We start from the raw sequence: 20917 nt of genomic DNA, 5'->3' as shown, positions 1-20917 counted from the left end.
ACTTATATAGTTCACAAGACTCACGCCTGATGCCAATCACCTTGCTCGCCCTCAAATTCTGAATAGAAACAAGAGTGATGTCAAATGTGAGAACAGTTCAACAATTTAGTGAGTTTTCTAATGGATAGTAACCTCAAAGAAAAAAAATTAAGGTATGAAAAAAGTAATCGATAAATTAAGCATGAGTGAAAAAGAGGCAGCACCAATATCCTTCCTTTTCCTAACAAAGGAGATTAGTTAATTATTGTGACATTTGTGAGACATTTATGTGATTTGAGAGTTGAGAAGGATGATTTGTTGTCACGCCCCAGGTAGTCCCTGCCCTGTACGGGTGACAATATGAAACTTTATTATAACTATAACTCATACACGGCCAACACGGCTGGAATAATAAATATAAAAATACTAACAAACCACGCAGTTTATATCCAAACAACCTCTGATTGTCACCACAATACAAAAGAAAGCAAAAACAATATCTAACTTACCTCTTCTGCTGACCGGCAGGCGCGTAGCAAAACATACCAAATAAAAATCTATTAAGCAAGCAAAAATCCAACCATCACAATGTCTTAAGCAAAACCATACAATCCAAGTGCAAAACCAATATAAGTTCGAAACAAACAGAAAACCATAAGACTAATACGTAAACTCTCGTGACCAGGGTACTAGCAACTGGAACCTCCGGACGACCTCAACCTGAAATAAGAAAATATCAACGGGGCGAGTCCAACACTCACCAGATACTAAGTTGATATGCATAGTAAATTATAACTAATAGAATAATATGTGTACAGTCTCCTGGAGTAATGGAAAATGCAAAACTGTAAGAAAAGGAGAAGCTGTATTCACTAGGACCTCTTATCAGGATAATAAGGTCGTCAGACCAAATATGTCCCTGTATGCATGTCAAACATATGCATCCATCCAATGTGCAGCAAACAAAGTGCAGCAAACACAAGCAATAAATGCAATCATGCATATGATGCAAATGACATGGTCACCCCTGACGCCAGTCAACCATCTCACACACGATAGTGAGACTGAGTGGGTAGGGCTATGACAACTGTGCACTCTACCGTCACTGCTCCTGATGAGTGACCGAGTGGACAGGATGCTGTCGGAGTACACCTATCCTCCTACCCCAAATTATAAGTGGGGGAGCTCAATGCTCTCATCTCCCTGAGACAGTCCAGAGGAGGGATCCCTGACGTGCTACCACGCTACGTGGATCAACGGACCATTGACAGAGCAAACCGCCACACACCTTGCCTGATATACCACTAACCCATGAGTGGTTGTGTGTGCAGATCCAAGCGATGAACTCAATAATAATGGGGCTACCAATCGCACAGTATGCAATTATGCAAGATGGTGCATGACACTAAGCATGCAAATCCTGACCATATCTACCTCCATAAAATATGTACCAAAAATAAATAGATCAAATAAACAGATCTAGGTACACGGGTCAGATATGGTAAATCTCTAATCCAGTGTATCACAAGGCATGATATGCCACTACCTCTATGAGCATAAATAATCATGACAATAATAATCATAAATGTAGAATAGATGAAAGCATGCAACAGGTATTATATAGTGATATACTAAAGCAATGATAAACATAATTATTACTAGAGGCTATAATCTACAAAGCATATCAACATGACATTATCAAAAGAGATAAGTCAAGGTACCCGTCTCAAAAAGTGGATTTCGTATCCGAAATAGATCCCACGTCAAGACGCCATCTCGAATCAAAGTCCTGTAATATCAAATATATAATTTTAGCTAATTCCAAATGTAACAAACTAAACTAAATTCCTAATTTCATTAGGAACCTCCATTTGGATTGTCTTAAACAATCCAACCAAATTAACTAATCCAAATTGGATCCCACATACTCATTTATCAATCTAATACAAACTAATCATCAATTAACTCATCTGTTAATTACCTCAACTCATAATAAATTCAATTCCCTATTAATCCCATAACAGAAAATAGAACTAAATCTTAGTTATTACCCAATCTACCTGGATATGGTGGCTACGGTGGCCAAAGACGGAACAGAGGGACTCGGTGAAAGGGATTTGAACTGTTGCCCAGCACACAGAAAGGAGACAACTTGGCTGGACTGTTCATGAACAGAAATGAACTGAGCTACAATGGCTGGGCAAATAACTAACCTCAATTTCTCAACCAGCAAACTGAAATCAGATCGATGCTACATCTACTGCCAAGCATTTCTTACCCAATTGTCGGCCTCAAGGATGAAACTCAATTGTTGTTGTGCTGGAAATGGAGCTCTCCTCTTCGAAGTTGGGCAGAGCATAGGTAAGCTCTAGAACAGGAAGTACGAAGTGACGACCGCGATGAATCGAAAAGAAGAAAGCCCACGGTGATTGAGGTGTTGAATCGGCTGATGGCTGATCGCGATCGCTAAGGCGCTGGTTGATCAAATCTCTCACGCTAGGGCTGCGACAGATCTGCTTCGACTATGACCAGGGAAGGAGAAGGTCGCCGATGGTGGCTCGTCGGCTAGGCTCGGAGAGGCTGGAGTAGCCCGATCCAGTGGTCGGCAGTGGCGCACAGAGACAGATCGAGGGCACGACTCGGATGCTTGATCTCTCGGCGAGCTCCTGGTGTCTGCGACAAGAGAGGGAAAGTCGGTGGCACTCGGCTGGCGACAACGATCAGGTGGCGACACGCGATGGATCTAAGTTAGGGCACGACCAACAGAGGGGAAACAACGACGGTGTGGAATAGGCAGGGATCGACTAGAGCAGGCGACAGTGGCCAGTGGCGAGAGGGAGACGAGCGGTGGTGGAGACAACTAGGGAAAGGTTTTGGCGACGAAGAGGAAGAGAAGAGAAATAGGGCTCGGGAGAGGAAATGGGAAGGACTCGAAGCTTCCGCCGGCGGTTTTGTATGCGAGGGGAGGAGAGAAAACGTCGTCGGTTTGGGAAGATGAGGAGGCTTGGGAAGAAGAAACCGAGGAGGAGGAGGAAAGGGGGTCGGCGTCGGGGCTTAGGGCACGGTGAGGAGAAAAAGAAAAGAAAAGGAAATAAAAAAACAAACATTTCCTCGTTAAAATGGGGTAGTTTAAATAGGCTTTCCTATTCCCCCAATATTTATTCTCGTAACCAACACCATACGACCTTCGAAAAATTTCAGAAAATTCCAGAAAATTCCGTTAAGGTTATTCCTCTATTTAACCTTATTATTTAATTAATATTTGTTGCCGTATTTTACATTTGTTACTAGAAATATGCTCGAAGGCTCTCAAATCTAAAATCCAAGGTGAGTGCTTGTGAGTACTGCTTAGTATTGTGTTAGTGAGACTGATTAATTGTGAATATAGGTTGGGGCAAATTTTAGATAATTTTTTTAATGTTTTGGGTTTTAAAAATATCCCAATATTCGGACTTGAACCCAAATAAATTGTAAAAAAACTCGAAACTAAATTTGGTTGTTCAGTTCGCTTTGGGTTTTAGGGATTTTATCTTTAAAGATTTTGAGGGTTTTAGATTGTCATACTAGTTTGATTATAAATGCAAACTATAATTTAAGTTATAAAATATAAAGTGCAATAAGTAGTGAATCACACTAAAGAAATTCACTAGTAGAATTATCAAATTATAAAAGAAACCTATAATTCATAGAAACTATAAAAGATTATGCAATCAAATGCAAAACTTGTAATTTATAATAACTATTACTAACTGTACTAGAGTTATGAATTGTCATGGCAAGCTACCATTATCAATAAAAAATAAAATGATCAATGATTTTTCTCACTAAATGAGGTATCATATGTTTGTAAATAATTGCGTGCAATGAGTAATCATTATAAATTATTTACCATAGATCCTAGCTATCTTAGATGCATTAAAAGAAACATTGGAAATGGAAGAATGTGGAGTAAATTCATGTTAATATGGAAGAAAGGACGTAGAGGTGAGTGTAAAGGCAAAAAAACAATGTCATGCAATCAGAGGGGAAAAGGAGTGTTGGAAGGGATGGTACACTGGGCAAAAGCAAGTAGGAATCTTATGAGATTTTGGAAGAAAGAAGAATTACTCGAGAGACACCAAATATGGAAGGGACACAAATTTGTAAACATGAAAGGAAAATAGATGACCATGATTGAGGTAGACAATGGAAATAAATATGCAAAAGAGGAATTTTGAATCTAAATATGCTAGTGTCCTAATCTAGTTGAGCTATGGTTGATGAGCTCAAGGGCATGGATAGACAATGTCTTCTTTTCTTGAAGTCCAATATGTTTGATGACAACAATGCAAAGCTGCCTTTGTTGCTTGTAGTCCAAAGCGTCACATGACGACGGGGTAAAGCTATTGATAAACAATGCCTTCATGGCTTGCAAACACATCTGTGAGAAGCTCATATGTGAATGTTTGGAATTAAGAGAAAGTAATGTTGGATCTAAGAGGAGGCAATGGAGGAAGCCAGGGTGAGGAAGATCACAGTTCATGCGAGGATGCCTAGAACAAGAATACCTAGCCAAGGTTTGAAAACTCTAGCCAAGCCAAAATTTTGATACCTAGTCATCTTGAGATGGTGTTGCCAGTGTTATCAGTGACGAAGGTGTATTGAAAAAAGAAGGGGAAGTAGGAGCCAAGGGAGAACATTAGTGCCAGAGGAAGAGGAAGAAGAGTAGTAGAAGCGTACAACATTGTTATCACCAACTACCATAAGGATTTAGAGTAGTTTTGGCATAGAGGAGCTGACATAGAGGATCTAGTGGACAAAGGAGGTGGAGCTAGTGCTTTGTGAGATCATGATGCTCGCAAGATGGTGGTTTTACGAGATGGTGATGCGATGCCAATAGTGCTTGTGCAATGATAGACTCGAAAAGCTTGGTTGTGGGGAAGGAGAGAGATTCTATGTTAACGCTAGTGTTCGAAGGAGGGAATTTTGGGGGGGGGGGCGGGGGGACACTCATGGCTCCTGTAGATGGAGATGTTGCGCATATGATAGGCACGGAGGAATAGCTACGCGAGGAAGAATGACAGCTTTGATACACTATCTTGTTTCATGAAATTATTCCTCTCAACCCCAGGTAGCTCCCCTACTACCTATATTTAATGTTGATGTTATTAATCATATTGAATATTACAAAGACACCCTGATAGAATTTTTAATAACTTGTCCATGACAAGTTATTTACTTTTGAATTGGTCTAAGAAAGTCTTTTTAATATTAAGAAAAACATTTAGTTTTTTTTTTCAATAAAGGATTCTTGTTGTGTTTGAACTTTAAAATTAAATAAGCCTTTGATCTGAAACTGATCAATTGTTTTGGCGGATAATTTGTTGTCTCCCAGGTTGCTAGGGTTTTGCACTTATTCTATAGATTGGTTGTGCAGCCAAATACATCTCGAGCTAGCACATTTGCACAAGCTTTCATATCTTGTGGTGGAATAGAAACACTACTTGTTCTTCTACAACAAGAAGTAAAAATTGGGAACTGTTATATATTTTCTAGTTCTGATGAAAGTGATAAAGCTGCTATTGTATTACAAAAAGATTCAGTCCTGGAAACTAGTCTGGATGTACGAACAGAATTGTCTGGAGAAAAGGAATCCTATGCCAACAACACTAGTTCTAAATCCTTTGACACCGGTCAACGGTCTTATGAGGTTTTAATGGATGGAAATGTGGAAAGAATGGCTTTGGCTCCTGAGAATCAGCTTCTAAAGAATCTGGGTGGCATCAGTTTGTCAATAAGTGCTGAGAGTGCTAGAAATAATGTCTACAATGTTGATGATAGTGATGGAGTTGTTGTTGGAATCATCAGTCTCTTGGGTGCTCTCATCACCAATGGTCATCTGAAAATTGTCCCAAATAATTTGACAACACAATCTAGTAATATTCTGGGTATTGCAGGTACTGAAGGGGGCACAATGTTTGATGACAAAGTAAGCTTGATCCCTTTCGCATTACAGAAAGCATTTCAAGCTGCTTCATGTAGGCTTATGACCAAGAATGTATATACAACGTTATTGGGTGCAGCGGTATGCTATTTTCCTGAGCTTTGTTCCTTATTTTGAAAGTCTATCTTGCTCTTTTAATGAATTGACAATCTTGGTTAATCTTCTGGATTTATCACCACAGAATTCACTAAAACATGCCATTACTTGGATTCTTTTCTTTCTTTTCCTTAAAATTCTGCTTTTCTTGTGACTATGATTTGTGTATCTGTGTTTTGCATTCACAAATGTGCTTGATGCTACTATTTTCTTAAGAGTAGATTTTTTTTTGTTTTATCTTTCAGTCCTTTCTTCAGTTGTATTTGCAAAAAAGAAAAAAGAAAAAAAAGAAGCTTTTTCACTATCATTATCATTAAGCCTCATTAGTTTCAACTATTTATGTTGGCTATTTAGTCTTATTCCACCATTGAACTATATGCAATGCAAGATTATCTCAATAGTAACATTTACCCATCTTAAATCACTTTGAATTATGCTAGCTAGAAGTTTCTTTGGTCTTCCTTTGCTCTTACACCTTTATCTCCACTTGATTCAACTTGTCACTATAAAACATATTTGCTTCTTATATAGGTTTATTAACAAAGAAAATGACAGAAATAAAAGAGAATTTCTTAAAAATGTTTTCTATCTCATTTACTAAGAGAATTACAATATATAGATATCAAGAATTGTCAAATCCCTTAATCCTAGGTCTAATATAAGGAGAAATACAACAATAATTATAGCAAGAATATAACAATAATGAGAGAGCTAATCAAGGGATTTACATCTATAAAAACTAAATAAGGAAAGAAGAATAAGAAAAGAATATATTGACAATATTGACATCACCCCTCAAATTGATGCAGGTAAGTCAATCAACATCAATTTACTATGAGAAACTTGTGTCGTTGGCTTTTCAAAGCTTTTGTAAAGACATTAGCTATTTGAAGATCAGTAATCTTATCACACCGCAAATAAAGGCCTCCCTAATGTAATGACAGTCCACCTCGATGTGCTTTGTGTGTTCATGATATACTGGGTTTGTAGCTATTTGAACCATGAAGTGGAGGTAGGATTTGATGGAAGAAATCTAAGTTCAAAAAGAAGACCACATAACCATACAATTTTAGAACAAACATGGCTCTATACTTGGCCTCTGTGAAAGATTTAGAGATACAATTTTGCTTCTTACACTTTCAGGAAATCAAGGCATCTTCAAGAAAAATGCATTAGCCTGTTGTAGATTTCCTAGTATTCGGGCAACTAACCCAATTTGCATCAGTGTACACAGTCAAATGAAGATAAGATTTTATAAGAAAATACAACCCATGAGTAGATAATTATCGAATAATGCGACAAATTGTAGCAAGATGAAGATGTCGAGGTGATTGCATAAATTTGCTAATTATATGGACAACATATGAGATATCGGGCCTTGTGATTGTTAAGTAGATAAGACTACCAACAAGTTGCCTATATAAAAAAAGAATAGGCAAAAGCTCGCCTTTATCTTTTTGGTATTTCATATTCACCTCTATTGGCATATCAACATCAGTAACATCCTTTAAACTAGCTAGCTCAACGAGATCTTGGATATATTTATGTTAATTTAAGAACAAACCATGATCTCGAGACTTCTTGCCCAAAAAATATGTGAGATGCTTAAGATCTTCATTTTAAATGTACTATCTAACATATTTTGAAGCTTAGTGATCAATCCATTGTTATTACCCATGATGATAAATATCATCAACATAGACTAAGAGAAAGAGTATACCAGTGGTTGTCTTGTGAAAGAAAAGTCATGAATCATATTGACTTTGTGTGAAAGAGGTGAGAAGAGTGTTGCGAAACTTCTTAAACCATGCTCTAGGTGCTTGCTTTAACCCATACAACCCATACAAAGAGCCCCTTAGTTTGCAAGTCATTATCATATTGGACAGAAGTTTCATGTAAACCTCTTCCTTAAGATCCCTATTCAAGAAGACATTTTTACATCCATCTGATGTAAAAGCCAAGATTTAGAGGATGCAATAGCAAGCATGGTTCTCACCGTGGTCATCTTAGCAACTGGTGCGAATGTTTCTTCGTAGTTGAGACTATATTCTTTGTTTATTGCCCAGAGCAACCAATTGAGTTTTGTGTCTATCTAAAGATCCATCATATTTGAGTTTCATAGTATACACCCACTTACTACCAAGAGGGTTAACATTTGGAAGACAAGAAACAATGTCCCATCTATGGTTTTCCTCAAGTGCTTGAAGTTCTGCATCCATTGCTTGTTGCTAACACTCATGTTCCTTAGCCTGTTTATAACAAGTGGGAATGGAAATAGTAGACAACGTAGTAGACAACCATAGGGCTTGAAAAACCATACCTTTCAAAGGTTTGTGAGGTCTATAACTTCTTCGAATAGGCGGTGGATCATTGGAAACAATATCAGAAGCCGCATGAAGATGTGGAGGAACCTTGGTCTAGGAGGATCAGATGTAGGAGTGTATCTACGGTAAACATGACCAGGTTTAAACCTTGGAAATGGTGTTGGTGACTCAGAAATATGTGGTAAAGCTGATAGAGAAGGAAATTCTGAGGTTTGTTGTGTGCAAAAGAAGGGCTGTTTTTAAAAAAATGACATTACTAGAGACACGAGTTCGACGAGCATGAGGATTATAGCAAAGAAATCCTTTTTGGGTTCCAGCATATCCTAAGAACGCATACTTGACAGATTAGTAAGTTTATTTTTTTCATGTGCAGAAAGATGAACAAAATAAACACATCCAAAAATATGAAGATTAGAATACTTTGGTGCATGCCCAAGCAAACGAAAGTAGGAGAATCATTATTCAAGTTAGGAGATGGTAATCTATTAATGAAATAAACAAACAAAGCTTCACACCAAAAATGAGAAAGAACACAAGACTCAATTAGAAGAGTGCGAACAACATCAAGAAGATGACGATTCTTTCTTTCAGCCATACTGTTTTGTTGTAGAGTGAAAGGACAAGAACGTTGTGATATGATCCCATGACTTTAATGAAAAAATTGAAATTCATTCGACATATATTCAACACCTGAATCAGATTGTAAGATTTTGATTTTAGCAAAAATTTATGTTTCAAGTAAAGCATGAAAGACTTGAAGCATAGAAAATACCTCACTTTTAGACCAAAGAAAATATACCCAAGTAAAGCGAGTGAAATCATCAATAAATGTAATAAAGTATTTATAATGTTCATGAGAGCTTATAGGGGCAATACTTCATACATTAGTATGTATGAGTTCAAAAGGTTTGGTGGTGCAGTTTTTATCCATCGGAGAAGGAAGTGTTTTGCTTTTACCAAGTTTGCAAGATGCACAATCAACAATATCATTATTAGAAGTCAAATTTTTATTTCTAAGTAAACCAAATTTAAACAAGACTAAAGGTACGTGAGAAGTAGGGTGACCTAAATGTCTATGCCACACCTGATTATCACATCGAACAACATTACAAGTAACATAATTTGACAAGGAAGAGGGAGATAGAAACAAAGGAAAAAGACGCCCCACTTTAGGTCCCTTCGCGATCATCTTCCCGGGCACTTGATCCTTCATAAGACAATCATAATTTGAAAATTGAACATTACAATTGTTAGCTAATTAACTGATAGATATAAGATTAGTGGACAACTTAGGGACACAAAAATAGTATTTAAAGAGGTTGAAATATCACCAACAACTATGATGGGCAAGGAATTACCATCATTAGAATGAATTTGGAGACCTCTTTTATACTTTTTAACATAATTTAAAGGAAAATAGTGTTGGTCATGTGATTGGAAGCATCAGAATCAAAATACCAAGGTTTAGGATTAAAATTTTTATTACTTGAAAGGCCTAAAACAGAAAGGGAAGAAATTATTATTTGTTGGACCATTTCAGGAGTAATAGAAGATTGACCAGGATTAGGAGCATTTGAGGAACCAATCGAGACATTGTAGGTAGTTTTAGATTTCTTTGGAGATCGAATGGAACAATCTTTGATGATATGCCGTGGTTTCTTACAATAATTGTAGAGTTTTTTTAGTACAATTAGTGGCAATATACTCGAATCCTTACAACTATAGCACTGGACATTAGTCATATCTCTGCCTCCTTTAAACCTCCCTTGAGCAGCATAGGCAATAAATAGGAATTGGAGTAGAATGTTGGACTTTTTATTCTAGGGCATCCAATGAGCCGTTGTTCTTCCTGGATAAGCTCTCCTACACAAATATCCAATAAAGGAACTAGTTCACTGATCTAATTGCTTCAAACTCCCCCCTTAATTTCATTAAAAGCTGGTCACGCTTGCTAGTCTCATGCATACTTTGAATAGCAATGAGTCCTTCGGAAGATGCACTTGCATACACAATATGTGTACTCAGCCTAAAGGTTTCCAAAGGAAGAATAAAACTCTTGGATTGACATACTCCCTTGACTAAGTTGACTCAATTCGAGTTCCAATTGAAACCTTCGTGCTATATTACTTTGGATGTAAATTTTCTTCAAGTAATCCCACATTTCTCTAGAGGTCTTATAAGACTTGAGATTGAGAAGTATGGACTTGAGATTGAGAAGTATGGAGAGTTCCACACTTCCAAGGATCGAAGACATAATGTGAGCATCCTTCACCTTTTATTTCATATATTTCTCCTTCTCCTTCTCGCTTTAGGTGGAGGATTTGTCCCATCAATTTGACCCCATAAATCCTTTCCCTTGATAAAGATATGAAATTGGAATGGCCAGGAAGAATAGTTCTTTCCATTAAATTGAATAAGAAAAATGTTTAGATCATGCCAACATGATAAAACCAGATACTACGAGATCAGGTCAAAGAAAACAGACTTAGAAGAACATGAGAACAAAACTAAATACTAAGATTTTGAGCTAGACAAGAAACCAGACATAAGATGAAATGATCTCAGAGTTTTGACTCTGATACCATGACAAAGAAAATGACAAAGAAATAAAAGCGAATTTATGAAAATGTTTTCTATCTCATTCATTAAGAGAATTACAATATATAGTATTAAGGATTATCAAATCCCTTATTCGTAGAGTCTAATATAGGAAGAAATACAATAATAATTACAGCAATAAAAACAAAATAAGGAAAGAAGAATAAGGAAAGAATATATTGACTATATTGTTGACACTATTGACATTTATATTATCATAGGAAAAACAATTCAAAAGAACACCCCTTTTTATTAAAATTATAATTGGAGATTCTTTTTTTTTTAAAACTATGGTATCTTTTATTGCATGCCCCTTTGGCCCCTCATTTTGTAATAAATTTTTACCATCTACATTTTGATCAAAGTAAAAAAAAATCAATTTATAATTCCTTATAAAATTTGAATTTCTTTGATAATCATTAACAAAAAATATAATCCAAATTTTAATAAATCTAAATTTTGCAAATTTTGTAAAGTATGGATTTTCTATAAATTTATCAAAATATTTAATTAAAAAAAAATCTTTATAGAATTTTGTTAAAACATTTAAGTTTTAGAAAACTCAAACTCAGATTTATGGAATATAATTTCATATGTACCAAATCTGAATCTGTACACTTTAGTATACAATTTTGAATCTCACAAATTCATATTTAATAAAAATAACATTTGGATTTGTCAAATTCAATTTTAAATTTTTTTTTTTTTGATGAAAATTTAGATTCAAATTTCATTCATGAAATTTTGTAACAAAAAATTAGATTCTTTAAAAAATACAAGTATATACTTATTATTTGAATTCAGATTTTGATTTTATAAAATTATATAAATGAGAAAAGGAAAAGAGGAGCCTTGAGGCAATGGTAAAGTTGTTGCCTTGTGACTTGGAGATTACAGATTCAAGTCGTGAAAATAACCTCTTGCAATGCTGAGTAAGTCTACGTACAATAGACCTAATGTACTTTGATCCTTCCTCAGGACCCTCCAATAATGTAGTTCGATCCTTCCTCAGGACCCTGCATTGGCGGGAACTTATTCCACCGAGCGACCCTTATGTAAATGAGAAAAGGCAAAAGAGATATATAATAATTTCTAAATTGATTGATTATTGGAATTACTTTGAATTGCTATCACTCTTGTATAATTATATTTTCATCTTTTCTAGTCATCTTACACATCCATCTTTGTTCTCATTTTTTTATATTAATTTTTTGGGTGTATCGTTGTGCACATAAAGTTAGACTGATAGAACCTGTCATAATTTTTTCTCCTTTGTTTCAATATGTGTTTATTGTAGATTTTAGGAGCTATTCTCCATTGTCTTTGTAAAACCACCCAGATGATTGTGCCATAAAGATTTATGTTACTTTCAAGGACAAGTTCTTTTAATCATAATTTCAATAGGAAGAGAAAGCTACACGTTTATACACACATGTGTTTCATTGTTAATAAAATACACTTTTTTTCCTTGATCCCTTGATTTTCTGTGAAATTCTGGATGAAATTAATGAAGCAGTTATTTTGACTTGTTAGTGAAACTAAATGTGTATTGGTTTAGTTGAATAATATCTCTTGAGTCTAGGTGCACGACCACTCAAGTATTCTTCTTTCAACATCTTGGATATCTAACGCCATATGCTTGTCTCAAAGAGGAGATTCTAGTTCTGTAAAAAATATCAATATACTTACATCAACTGTAAGAGCGTAGATACTGGGACTTTTGGAACTGTGTTATTTGGAAGCTACTTTTGTCTATCATTGTTTAGCAAATCTTATTACATCATTGTTTCTCTTTACCATCAAATTTGCCACCTTCACAGAGCCACTGCTGCCACCAAAGTCCACTTCCATATCTGCCAGGAACTTAACATGACTGCTGCTGCAGTCACAAATAAGTGTTTTATATTCTTAGTTGTATCCTACCAGCTCCATGTGATAATGGTATATGTTGGCAAATAAAGATCAAGGAATTAAATGAAGGGGAACAGGGCATATCTTGAAGTAAAATGCCTTATCTTTTCTTCCTCTCTTTTTTTTTTTTGTCTAGTTTCCTCTTTGCTTTTCTTCTCAGTTACTTCTGCATTTCCATTTCTAGGATTTCTTCTAGAAAGATAAAGGAAGATTCAAACATATAAACCATGCCTCTAGTGAGCCTAAAAACTGAAGGTCAAGGTTTTAAAATTCGCTAAGGCCTAGTGTCTAGGTCGCCTAAGTAGGGATTAGGCGTCGCTAGGTGGATTATCAACATAAATTACATAATAAATCACATTCTATAACTCCAACACAATAACATTAAATTTAAAATGAGTTCAAAATTACATAATTAATAAAATATCACAAATTTTGTCTACTTTTTGTTTTTCATAATTTTCAACAACTTGTTCTTCATTGAACACATACTCAATATCATCTTCGGACACACTCAAGGTTACATTTCAGTTTTTTTTAATTGAGTTTTAAATTTAAAAGGCCAAACTAAAACAAATTATGAAAATCCTGCATTATTTCTACGACACTTAGATGATTCGATCGATTAGTCGGCACCTAGGGATACCTAATCCCGCCTAGGCGCCATGGCCGCCTAGGCTGGCCGACTAGCATGTTTTCGGTGTGACTGACGAGCGCCTAGCGCCTAGGCAATTGCCTAGGCCGTTTTTTAGAACACTGGCATATGCAACAAGAGTTCATATGCATAGAGTTGGCATGCTTCATGGTTTTGACAAAGCAGTCTAGGTAGTTGCCTCACTATTTTTGGAAGGAGATTGCTTTGCCTAGTGTTTAAATTGTCTCCTTTAGGCAGATTAGGCTGCCTGCCAGGGCAGGTTCATTAAAAAAAATTTATTTATGTTCTGTGTATTTAATTTTTCTCGCTTGTTATGAACTTATTATACTACGACACATGTTATCCTTATTTTTATATTATAGTAAATTATGAATTTACCATATTGTATCTTGTTGATATGTGTTTTCTTGCAATATGGCAACATGAATTTATGAACTTTGTATTTATTTATAATTTGTTTGATTGGATATAATTTTTTTGCACTTGTGCACTTTTGTTGGGTTGTCTTTTTTGGTTGCAATGTGAGGTATGATGTGTTTTGTTTGCGTGCACTTATTATTACTTGTGAATATAAACATTTTTTGATAGTTAATAGGCTTTATTAGAATATATATGTTTTTCATTTTTGATATTAAAATCAATCTATTTTATGTTAATATTATTTTGGCGCCGACCCCCTAAGTTTTTGCACATTGCCTAAGTGCTATGCAATGGGTTGATTGCTTATCCCTAAAATTGTCCTTTTAGAACTTTGTTTTGATGTAGAATATTTTGTTATATTAGCTAGTTTATCTTGTGATAGCACGCAACATTAATTTGTAATGTCAGATTTCCTACATCCATATCCACTACAATCACCATGCTACTATTGTCACTAAGGATTGAAATATCGAGGCAAGGAGGGATTTTGATCCTTGAACAACTCAAGACAATGATGTTGATATCAGTGATAGAAGTGTGTCGAAGGAGTAGAAGGGGCGTTCTTGTTGGAGCTAGAGGAAGAAGGGGATTAGGAGCTAGATTAGTGCTTGAGGTGTGTCAAAGGAGAAAAAGGTGCTGTTATTAGAGAAAGAAGGAATGGAGAAAGAACTCAGAGGAAGAGGAAGTAAAGAAAGAGAGTAGAGGAGTAGGAGACAAGGAAGCGTACTTGGAGTGGAGCTAATGATGTAGTCTACGAAAGCTAGGGTTTTGGTTTTGACGTAGAACAGAATGTCCCTTGAGTGGAGCCGTTCTATGAAGCCTCAATTTCAACATTAAGGAGGAAGCTTTGGTTTTAGTGTAGAGGAGTTTGATGTAGCTTTAGTTTTGGCAGGAGGAAGCTTTGGTTTTAGCATGAATGAGGAAGTTAAGTTTCGTTTTAACACAGAGGAAGAAGTCACAAAGGAAGCTGAATCATGAAGGAAATCGCAAAGGGAAGCCAACCACTCATTGCTCATGTCAAAGATCTCACATCACTATAATTACTTATTACAACAACCCCGTCATGGCCGGTCCTAAACTTGGATAAAAGAGGAGGGTTGTGTTAGGTTGTTAGCAAATGCTAAATAAGACAAATGTTCGATGAATATATCCATTAAACTACTATGCTAATGCTAGGTTGTTCTCGGTAAGAATGCGTTGCAGGGTCTGACTGTAACATCTCGGCAAGAACTGCTACATCTCTAGAACTCGGGTGTATTGTTAAATATGTAAGAGTTCGTGTTGCATGATCCAACTATAACATATCGGTAAGAATCGTTATATTTCCATGAAAACTTGGGTGTAGTATTAAATAGGGAAAAATTCTCACACTATAGGTGGAATAAAAACAAATATTATGGAAAAAATAACAGTCTAATATTTGAAACATGGAACATAGAAACCATTGGCAAAGTAATGCAGGCAGTGGCTACGATGATTAGGAGAAGATTAGTATTTTGTGTACAAGAGATAAAATGGGTAAGCCAGAAAACAAAAATAATAGAGAATTCGGATTTTAAGTTATGGTACACTAGAAAGAGTAAAATTAAACAATGCAGGTAGTGGATATGATGATTAGGAAAAGATTAGTATTTTGCATACAAGAGACAAAATGGGTAGGCAAGAAAGCAAAGATAATAGAGAATTCAAGTTTTAAGTTATGGTACACTAGAAAGAGTAAAATAAAAAATAGAGTGGATATTGTTATAAATAGTTTGTTAAAAGATAAAGTTGTTGGAGTAGTTAGAAAGAGAGATAAAATTATAGCTCTTAAGATAATAATGGCGAAAGAAATTATGAACGTAATTAGCATATATGTACTTCAAGTAGGATTAGATGAAGATACTAAATCAAGGTTTTAGGACGACCTAGATGATGTATTACAAAACATTTTGTAAAATAAAATTATTTTAATAGGAGACGATCTAAATGGACATGTTGGAGTAAAAACTGAGGAATATATGAGGGTGCATGAGGGTTATGGGTTCGAAACAAGAAATGAAGGAGAGAAAACTATATTGGATTTTGTGATAGCATATGATCTTATACTAGCTAATAGATTTTTTTTTAAAAAGAGAACAGTTGTCACATTCAAAAGTGAGAAGAATAAATTGCAAATTGATTTTCGTATAGAAAAGTGTTAGAAAGATATATAAAGATTGCAAGGTCATCCATGGAGAAAACTTAATTACCCAACGTAGGTTAGTAGTGTTGGATATATACTTCAATCATATTATCAATAGAAGGAAAATATACCCGCTACTAAAATTAAGTGGTGGAAGTTAAAAGATGGGAAATAAAATATATTTGAGGAGAAGGTAGTAATACAAATATTAAAAGGAATATATGGTGACTCAATACGATATGAGGTAAGATGATATCAAAGTTGCAAATAATAGCCAAGAGTGTACTTAATGAGTCAAAGGGACATGCACCACTAAGTAAAGAATTTTATTGTGGAATGAGAAAGTATAGGAGAAAGTGAAGGAAAATAAACAATTCATAACGAATTATATAATTGTAAGAACGAGGAAAACTTTAAAAAATATACAATAGCTAAAAAATGAAACTTTTGAACGGTTATATCGAAAATTAGATACAAAAGGAGAGAGAGATATTTATAAAATAACTAAAGTGAGAAAGAAAGACGAAATCTTATCCAAATAAGATGTATTAAATTAAAGATAAATGCAATAAGGTACTAGTAACTAATGGAGAAATAAAAGAGTGATAGAAGAAGTATTTCATCAACTTTATATTAAAAGTCTAGGTGACAAATATAACTTTGGTAATTTAAATAAGTCAAATAACTATAGAAATTTAAATTTTTCTTGTAAAATTTAAAAGTAGAACAAGTTTTAAATGAGATACAAAATAGAAAACCGTTATTTAACATGATAGAGATATAAAAGTGCTTAGGGAAATAAGATATTGAATGAATTATAAAATTATTTAACATAATACTGAAAATGAAAAAATGCCGGATCAATAAAAGGTAAATACTCTAATTCCCTTATATAAGGACAAGGGAGACGTACAAAATTTGTAAACTATAGAGATATTAAACTAATGAGTCATATTATGAAACTTTTAGAAAGAGTAATAAAAAAAGATTAAGGAGACTATGATGATTGAAAATCAATTTGGGTTCATGCCTAGAAGGTCAACAGTAGAAGCTATATATTTTATACAACTAATTAAAAAGTATCGGAGCAAAAAATAAGATCTACACATGATATTCATTAATTTACAAAAACCTTATGATAGAATTCCAAAAGAAATTATATGGAGAATTCTTAAAAAGAGAGGTGTTAGTGTAGCATATATTGAACTAATTAAGGATATGTATGAAGATGTAATGACTGGAGTGAATACTTTAGGCGGATTAACTAAAGCATTTCAAGTTATATCAAGGATCAACTCTAAGTTCCTATTTTTTGTATACTAATATGAACTCACTAAACACATTCAAGATACAGTACCATGGTGCATGTTGTTTGTAGATATTGTTTTGGTAGATGAGGTACATGAAGGAGTAACTGCTAAACTAGAATCTTGGTGGAAAATATTAAAAGCGAAAAGTTTTAAGTTTAGTAAAGTAAAGATGAAATATATGAAATTTAAGTTTAGCAATATTAGATATAATGAGACAATTGTTATTATAGGAAATGATGAGTTGTGAAATTGAGAGCTTTAAGTATTTATGACATTTTTTATACAACGATGAAGGGATTGAGAGAGATGTCTTACGTAGAATGTGTTGGATTAAAGAGAGTTTTAAAGATTCATACAATTCTAGTAGGATTACATATGTTTATATAGCTATATAACCACACAACCCTAAGAATCAACTTATTAACAAAAGATAAAAAGACCTATCTACCCTTGCTTCTCACAACACTCCCCCTCAAGTTGAACATATATATCAAACATGTTCAACTTGCTAAGAGAAGAGTCAAACACAGCTTGGGGTATAGCTTTTGTAAACATATCAGCAAGTTGGTCCTTAGACTTGACATAAGACAGACATAGCTCTCCAGAATCAAGTCTCTCCCGAATAAAGTGACGATCAATCTCAATGTGTTTAGTCCGGTCATATTGTACCGGATTATTTGCAATATTGATTGCTGCCTTGTTGTCACAATACAGCCTGAGAGGTAATTCAGCCTTTAATCCCATGTCTGTCAACAGAAAACTCAACCACAACATCTCTGCAAGACCATGTGCCATGGCTCGATATTCTGCTTCAGCATTGGACCGTGCACAAACATTTTGTTTCTTACTCCTCCAAGTTACCAAGTTTCCTCCCAAAAAAGTGCAATAGCCAGAAGTGGATCTTCTATCATCTCGAGAACCAGCCCAGTCTGCATCAGAATAGCATTCCATCTTCAGATCACCACCTCCTTTAAACAGCAAGTCTTTTTCAGGACATGATTTCAAGTACCTTAAGATCCTATCAACGGCCTTCATGTGGATAGTTTTAGGAGCATGCATGTACTGGCTTACTACACTAAGAGCATAGGTGATGTCAGGCCTAGTCATAGATAAATAGAGTAATTTTCCAACCAACCTTTGATATGTTCCCTTTTCCAGATTTGTAAGATCCTCCCCACTAGAACTAGTAAGATTATGATTTACTTCTATAGGAGTAGACGCTGGCTGAGAACCCAGCTTCCCTGTCTCCTTGAGTAAATCCAACACATATTTTCTCTGACATACATAGATTCCTTCTTTTGATCGAGCGACTTCAATGCCCAGGAAGTACCTCAATGATCCAAGATCTTTAATTTCAAATTCTGATGTTAACTTGGACTTAAGAGCCTGCATTTCTACCTCATCATCACCTGTAACTATCATATCATCAACATAAACCAAAAGAATGGTAGTTCTGTCCTCTTTCTTTTTTATAAAGAGTGTATGATCAGCATTCCCTTGTTTAAAGCCAAACAATATCATGACTTTGCAAAACCTATCAAACCATGCTCTGGGAGATTGTTTAAGCCCATACAAAGCTTTTTTTAGCTTGCAAACCTTTCCTTTTGTTTCAATTCCAGGAGGTGGTAACATGTATACTTCTTCATAAAGGTCACCATTTAAGAAGACATTTTTAACATCTAACTGAAACAAAGGCCAATCATATTGAGCAGCAAGAGAAAGAATTACCTTGATCGAGTTCAGCTTTGCAACTGGTGCAAAAGTTTCCAAGTAATCTACCCCATATGTTTGGGTGAATCCCTTGGCAACAAGTCTGGCTTTATATCTGATCACTTCACCCTTTGAGTTATACTTGATAGCATAGACCCATTTAGAACCAACCAAGTTCTTCCCCTTTGGGGGATCAACTAATTCCCAAGTACCATTTCTGTTAAGAGCCTCCATTTCTTCATTCATTGCTTTCTGCCAACTTGAATCCCTTACAGCTTCATAATAGGAAGAAGGTATAGCATGATTTGATAACTGTGAAACAAATACATGATATGAAGGAGACAAACAAGAATATGAAACGTGGTTGGAGATAGGATGTTGAGTACATGACCTGACACCCTTCCTAACAGCAACCGGAAGGTTCAGCTCATTCATATTTAGAGGTGCGGTTGACTCAACTGATGAGGATGACTGCTTCACAGGATCAGGAGCCAGAGCATCCGATTCAACTAGCCAATCAATAGTAGGTCCTTGCTTGTGTCGTCGTCGTTTGTAAGTAATAATATCTGCCCAGTGATGGAGCATCTTTTCCATTTTCCATGACATCCAGTAGTGGAATAGGAGAAGGAACCACTTGAGATACAAAGGAGGTAATATTCTCCCCCTGAGGACAAGACTGAGGAGAATAATAGGACTCGGACTCAAAAAAGGTAACATCCTTCAAGACATATCTCGTCCTAGTAATAGGATCAAAGCACCTGTAGCCTTTCTGGCAAGTGGAATACCCTATAAAAACTCGTATAGAACGAGGATCAAGTTTAGAGGACTTGGGACCAAGAACATGAATAAAACAAAGAGAACCAAAAACCCGAGGTGTAAGGGAGAACAACTCTATGCCAGGATGAAGAATAGTGAGAGGATACCGGTTCCCGAGACCTTTAGATGACAATCGATTGATGAGATAAGCAGCTGCAAGGACAGCATCAGCCTAGAAATATTTGGGTAAGTGACGTTGAAATAATAGGGCACGGGCTGTTTCAAGAATATGACGATTCTTTCTCTCGGCCACTCCATTTTGTTGTGGTGTGTAGGGACAGGATGACTCATGAAGAATTCCTGAATCCTCAAGAAAAGTATTTAGAGACTGTGCAAAGTACTCACGGGCATTGTCAGAACGAAAAATCTTCACCTTTGAGTTAAATTGGGTTTCAACCATTCTACAAAAATTTTGAATGAGACGAGGTACTTCTTCCCTTGTTTTCATCAAATAAAGCCATGTACAGTGGGTGTAGTCATCAATAAAAGAGAGAAAATATCGATAGCCATCCAAAGAAGTCACAGGAGAGGGCCCCCACACATCCGAATGAACAAGATCAAATGGTGACAAACTCTTCTTTATATACTCAGAAAAATGTGTTCTACAATGTTTAGATAACTGACAGATTTCACATTGAAATGACTGAAGAGAAACAGAAAAGAAGAGACTAGGAAATAAAATTTTCAAAGACTGAAAAGACAAATGTCCCAACCGAGAATGCCATAAAAGAATTTCTTGATGCTTATTTTCCAAACACTTGGCTGCAGATTTCAGAGCAGATGTTGTTTCAAGCTGATAATAATAAAGACCCCCTACTTCACGGCCAGTCCCAATCGTCTGCTTGGTCTCGAGATCCTGGAAGACAATGATCAGGGAAAAAGGTTACTAACAGAAAGTAAATTAATAGAAACGGAAGGAACGTGAAGTGCAGAGGATAGGAAAAAATGATCTGT

The 20917-nt window shown here is 35.5% G+C and overlaps 1 protein-coding gene across 2 annotated transcripts in view; it reads left to right on the top strand.

Moving 5' to 3' along the window:
- The window catches only part of LOC121970039 (BEACH domain-containing protein C2), a 138529-nt gene that overhangs the window by 17772 nt on the left and 99840 nt on the right, over positions 1–20917 (top strand). For both annotated transcript variants that reach the window (XM_042520443.1, XM_042520442.1), the window contains exon 3: positions 5354–6043. In XM_042520443.1, the coding sequence (XP_042376377.1) occupies positions 5354–6043 (690 nt within the window). The remainder of the gene's footprint in view (positions 1–5353; positions 6044–20917) is intronic.

This window comes from Zingiber officinale, chromosome 4A, assembly GCF_018446385.1.
Source record: "Zingiber officinale cultivar Zhangliang chromosome 4A, Zo_v1.1, whole genome shotgun sequence".
Lineage (NCBI taxonomy): Eukaryota > Viridiplantae > Streptophyta > Magnoliopsida > Zingiberales > Zingiberaceae > Zingiber > Zingiber officinale.
This window is presented reverse-complemented; position numbering and strand designations above follow the sequence as displayed.